This window comes from Semicossyphus pulcher, unplaced genomic scaffold (genome assembly GCF_022749685.1).
Source record: "Semicossyphus pulcher isolate SPU_LCO1_2020_fin unplaced genomic scaffold, fSemPul1.0.p SCAF_14, whole genome shotgun sequence".
Lineage (NCBI taxonomy): Eukaryota > Metazoa > Chordata > Actinopteri > Labriformes > Labridae > Semicossyphus > Semicossyphus pulcher.
This window is the reverse complement of record NW_027211648.1, coordinates 27,611,382-27,617,427: the sequence shown is the minus strand read 5'-3', so window position 1 is coordinate 27,617,427 and position 6,046 is coordinate 27,611,382. Positions and strand designations below refer to the sequence as shown.

The 6,046-nt window shown below is 37.2% G+C and overlaps 1 protein-coding gene across 1 annotated transcript in view; it reads left to right on the top strand.

Annotated features, from left to right (window-relative positions):
- The first annotated feature begins 2,939 nt into the window (after positions 1-2,939).
- The window catches only part of LOC138590915 (NACHT, LRR and PYD domains-containing protein 12-like), a 215,251-nt gene continuing 212,144 nt past the window's right edge, over positions 2,940-6,046 (top strand). Inside the window, exons 1-2 of the mRNA XM_069661348.1 lie at positions 2,940-3,126; positions 4,626-4,745. Of these exons, the coding sequence (XP_069517449.1) occupies positions 2,996-3,126; positions 4,626-4,745 (251 nt within the window). The 5' untranslated portion in view covers positions 2,940-2,995. The remainder of the gene's footprint in view (positions 3,127-4,625; positions 4,746-6,046) is intronic.

Below are 6,046 nucleotides of genomic sequence, written 5' to 3'. Positions count from 1 at the left end.
TTAAAGACTAAAATATAGATTACTACACACCGAATAGGCTATTTCTCAGTTAGGATGCCATGTATTTTACTTTATTTTTTATATAACAGGCCTAAAGATTGAAATGTCCTTTTATTAAAGAAATCATTGAAGACTTGCTCCAGTGAAAGGGATGATGAATTGCTGGTCTTTAGACAGGAATTCAGGTATGGCTAATTAATACTGTACATTCCTGAATCTCATTATAAATAATCTTTTTTGTCTGTAGATTAAAATGTGTCCTTGCATTCTGTATTACCAGTGTTTAATTAAGCCTTCAGGAGCCCATCATAATGGAAAATCGTCACAGAAAGTTGGTGGCCTATAGTACAGTAAAAGCATAATTAAACGGACTACTATTTTAATAAATTAAGTTTTTATTTATTAGATTTTTTCTTCCTTTTGGTCTGCATCATCAACATTAGTTAAAACTTTGTAATATTGTAATATCTGTTACATGTTAACACGTTATGCACCTTCCAAATTCATCGAACAAGACTAATTTAATTGAAATCGAACTTTTTTTGGTTGTACAGTTTGGTGTACAGTTTATTAGGATCCACATACTTTGAAGTTTTGCTTGTAGATTTCATTTGCAATCTGGTATTTGCTTTGTGAGATATTTATGTAATTGTCAGCTGTTCTTCTGAGCTTCTGACAGGGTTCCCATGCCTCCTGGAAAACCTGGAAATTTAGAGACCAGTTTTCCAGTCCTGGAAACACCTGGAAATTGATTAAAATGACCAAATATCCTGGAAATAATTTTTGTTGTCCTGGAAAATTTGAATTTACTTTAGCCCCTCACTCCAATTGCATACATAAACCTAGTGTCAAGGTTTCGGTTTAAACAAAAAGGTGAGGACCCAGAAGCAGACTTAGATACGGATTTAATTAAATAAAAGGCAAAAATGCACAAACAAAATCTAAAATCCAACAAAAGACAAAAAAAGAAAATCCAAAGGCAGAGCAAAAAACTTGAGAAATAATAACTGAACACCAAAATACCAGACAATACAAAACTAGAAACTCATGACACCTAGGTGCGTATTTTTGTTCGAAACACGACTGTTATCTGGAGAAGTTTTGCAGTATGACAGGTTTGCCATCACCATCATCTGGCAAGCAATGTCTCCTCCTAGTGGAGGCTGTATTTTTAAAACCATTGCGTTTCTGAGTTTTGACCCTTTGAGGTTGCTGTATCTGGTTAGTATGCAGTATTGAAGCAGCAGATTGTTAGCGATGTGAAGTGAGCAGCTAATAGTTATATTCCTGTTAATATGAGCACACGTCATTTTTTGTTGAGCATGTGAAGTAAAATGGATTGTTTGTTTAGATAACATTATCGCGATCGCGATGCTAATTTCTGTGCGCAACTAAAACGCTGGATCTTTTGACTGAAAATTACTTGATGACATATTCTGATATCAGCTGGCCAGTAGCACAAGTTTGAGTTTCAGCTGTCTCAGCTCCAGTCCAGGCTCCCAGAGCTGTCACATTCGTAATCGAGTCCCGCCAGCGATATAAGATTGCCGCCATGAGACACTTTCTAACCAACTGAAAGATGATAGAAAGTATGACACTTGAATATTACAATCTTTTTTTTATTTTTTATATTGCTTTGTTCTTTCAGGTGTAACTTGGATAGATGTAGGCTTAATGAACGACTTCGCCCCACCATTCCGCCTCCGTGCGGAAAGGAACATAACAGAGGTGTAATAATCCCACCTTAAACTGGCAGTGTAAAAGGGGATTGAGGCACTTCATCATGAACCCTGCATCATTTAAAAAAACAGGAATAAAACTGGGGTTAAATTTGTCAGTACTAGGCCTACCAGTAAATTATGTGACTGTTTGCAAGAAAGTGCTGTCCAGTATTGTCAAGAAAAAAATGTCCTGGAAAATTATTTCTTAAAAACAGTGGGAACCCTGTTCTGAGTGAGACACTGCTATATGATGTCAGCACAGTCTCATCAGAACTCGAGCTGCTTCATATGCAAACTTCAGCTTTTTTCATGTTGGCAGGTTCCTGTCATCTGTGGCTTTATTACCAGTGTTGTCTTTGCAACGAGGATGTATATTATTCTTTTTATGTAATATATGCCTCTTAGAATGTATTGGGTGAAGCACACAGAATTGAGCTATTTGTTAAAATAATATGCAGCAGTTTAGAAGCTAGCATAGAAGTGTCAAGTGTCAGTTTCAATTACAGCACAAATAATTGTCATGAAAATCTGTGTAAATAAACAGTATTTAATATAAAGAAAGACTGCAAAAAAAACACTGCACTGACCTGGGAATTATACAGCTGAATAAAATGCCTCATGCTTAAAATTATACATCACATACATCCTCAGAAATGTCCCCACTGAAATGCAATGAGGAACACATAGTCTACTGTTCAATCTACCATACTGAACTGTTGTCAACAAGATTCTTTTAAGTTTTATAAACATGTTGGATCAGTCCTTCTTTACTTTGAATGTGATCAAGAGGGGAGGAGCAACCTGACCAGGTGATCCAGGGTCATGAGAACAGGGAGGAATTGTGAAAGTGATCAGTCAGACTCCATTTTGAGTCGACGGAGCAGAAGGAGACAAAACTGAAGGCTGAGGCAGGGTGAGTGTTAATAAACATTTGTATCATTTGACTGTTTAAGTCTCTGAGTCACTTTTCCACCTGTGGACTGTAGAGGAAAGAAAAGTGAGAGCAAACTCGACAGTTTGTTTCATCTGTGGACACAAAGTGTTGATTGGCTGAATAAGTTACATTAAACCATCAGTAACTCACGAAAACAAGCAGAGATATAAAGAACACTGAACAGGTGGAGCGCTGACTGGTTTTATTAAAATGTATATTGTGTGTGTGTGTGTGTGTGTATGTGTGTGTGTGTGTGTGTGTGTGTGTGTGTGTGTGTGTTACTTCCTGTTCTCTCATTCTAGCGTGTGACTCTTGCACAGACGTGTTTTTTCTCAATAAGATGAGTGTTTGTGTGGAGGAAGAGGAGGACAGAGCAGAGTCTGGAGTATCCAGCTGTCTGTCTCTGAAGAGTGACCGGTCCAATGATCATCCTCCGTTCTTCAGTAATGAACCTGGACCCTCAGACACAAAGTAAGAGACTGTTGTTACTGTAAACTGACCTGACAGACGACAATGCATTGAGGATGAATACTAAATGTTTTGCTAATAGATTTATATTCATGGTGCAGAGTTATTACTGCAGAAACTGTTTCAAACTAAGGTGGATATATTCTGAGTTTTATATCCACAAACTTCTGATGATTTTCCTGCATGAAAACGCTTGAAATCTCCATTTCACCATTTACACCTCCAGAAAATATAGGATTCATTACTATTCAAAATCTGCTTCAGATGTTTCATTTATTTTTCATGTCTTTACTCAGAATATTGTGTTGGTTTGGCTCTTTCTCAGATGAGCCATCTCAGATCAGTTCATGTAATAATTGTACAACATGTGCACAGAAAACCTTTGCTCACTTCAGTGAGTCAGTGTTTATGGTTCGTCTTTGCTCTTTGTGCTTTGTTTCCTGAATTATGGCTTTATTGATTTATGATTTAATCTTCAACTTTTTATAATGTCCATGCATTTACAGCTTCTGTTTTAAAACACAAGGGATGTGCAATATTAAACATATCTTTATGATATTTATTTTTCTGGTTTGTTGTTTTGTCTTTAGTGTACGACTGTTGGTTACATGTAGTTTAAAGTTGTTTGCAGCTGTGTCTGTGTGTAGCTCTGTTACCCAGGGTGAACTTCCCTCTGGGACAGTTGACTTGTCTTATCTTTAACTCACTGCTTGTGTAAAACATGGTGGAGGAAAATGTAGTTCAACGTTCCACGTAGTAATTCTCCAGTGGATTCAGGTGTTATCAGGACATTAAATGGCTGCTGTCTCCTAGTGGACAGAGTAAACTGTTATCTACTGCTGAGGTGAAACAATTATTAAAGTTGAGGTGAAATGAAAAATGTAATTTCAATCCTTTTAGATCACATCCCCGGTAAAATTGTGCATCTATTTGACAATATAGGCCAAAAAAAATCCAGAAAATCCATTTCTTCGTATTCTTATATCAAAATCCGATCATTTTTTCTTCCTGTAAAACAAAATTTCATGTGTGCCTACGTAAGCTAGGACCAACCAATTTCAACCAATCAATCTGCAACATTTAGCCGCAGAGCACCAAGAACGCTCGGTCAGTTAGCTAGCTACTGCGCTGTGGAGAACGTCTGTCTATGCCCACTTCTCAAGGATCAAATCAAATCCCTCTAATGACATGTCCCGCCTGCACGTCCTGTTTCACTCGGAAATACGTCACGATACGGAAGCTAGATACTCTCCAAATGCCGCTTCAGCTCGACTTTAAAACTGTTGTTATTGTTATACAACAAAAACATTTATATGATTCATTTCAGTTCATTTGTTCCTCTTAGTATCAGTGACAGTTGTCAGTCACCTTAAACAGCTGTCAACTAATCTAAGAAGAAGAATACAAACTTTTCAATCTCCTATTTATCAACAGCAGCAGTAGAATTGGAGATTTTATCAAGGACTCATGTGATATAAATAAAAACATCTTGTGTGTTGCAGAGTTCAGGCCAACAGACAGAGAGCAGAGTCTGCAGTATCCAGCTGTCTGTCTCTGAAGAGTGACCGGTCCAAAGGTCGTCCTCCGTTCTTCAGTAATGAACCTGGACCCTCAGACACAAAGTAAGAGACTGTTGTTACTGTAAACTGACCTGACAGACGACGATGCATTGAGGATGAATACTAAATGTTTTGCTAATAGATTTATATTCATGGTGCAGAGTTATTACTGCAGAAACTGTTTCAAACTAAGGTGGATATATTCTGAGTTTTATATCCACAAACTTCTGATGTTTTTTCTGCATGAAAACACTTGAAATCTCCATTTCACAATTTACACCTCCAGAAAATATAGGATTCATTACTATTCAAAATCTGCTTCAAATGTTTCATTTATTTTTCATGTTGTTACTCAGAATATTGTGTTGGTTTGGCTCTTTCTCAGATGAGCCATCTCAGATCAGTTCATGTAATAATTGTACAACATGTGCACAGAAAACCTTTGCTCACTTTGACTGTCAGTGTTTATGGTTCGTCTTTGCTCTTTGTGCTTTGTTTCCTGAATTATGGCTTTATGGATTTATGATTTAAGCTCTAACTTTTTATAATGTCCATGCATTTACAGCTTCTGTTTTACAACACAAGGGATGTGCAATATTAAACATATCTTATCAATATTTTATTTTTCTGGTTTGTTGTTTTGTCTTTAGTGTACGACTGTTGGTTACATGTAGTTTAAAGTTGTTTGCAGCTGTGTCTGTGTGCAGCTCTATTACCCAGGGTGAACTTCCCTCTGGGACAGTTGACTTGTCTTATCTTTAACTCACTGCTTGTGTAAAACATGGTGACGAAATGTTATCAGGACACTAAATGGCTGCTGTCAGTTGCCATCTGGAGGAAAGATGTACTCTAACTAGTGGACAGAGTAAACTGTTATCTACTGCTGAGGTGAAACAATTATTATAACTGTTGTTACTGTTATACAACAAAACATTTATATGATTCATTTCAGTTCATTTGTTCCTCTTAGTATCAGTGACAGCTGTCAGTCACCTTAAACAGCTGTCAACTAATCTAAGAAGAAGAATACAAACCTTTCAATCTCCTATTTATCAACAGCAGCAGTAGAATTGAAGATTTTATCAAGGACTCATGTGATATAAATAAAAACATCTTGTGTGTTGCAGAGCTCAGCCCAACAGACAGAGAGCAGAGTCTGCAGTATCCAGCTGTCTGTCTCTGAAGAGTGACCGGTCCAATGATCATCCTCCGTTCTTCAGTAATGAACCTGGACCCTCAGACACAAAGTAAGAGACTGTTGTTACTGTAAACTGACCTGACAGACGACGATGCATTGAGGATCAATACTAAATGTTTTGCTAATAGATTTATATTCATGGTGCAGAGTTATTACTGCAGAAACT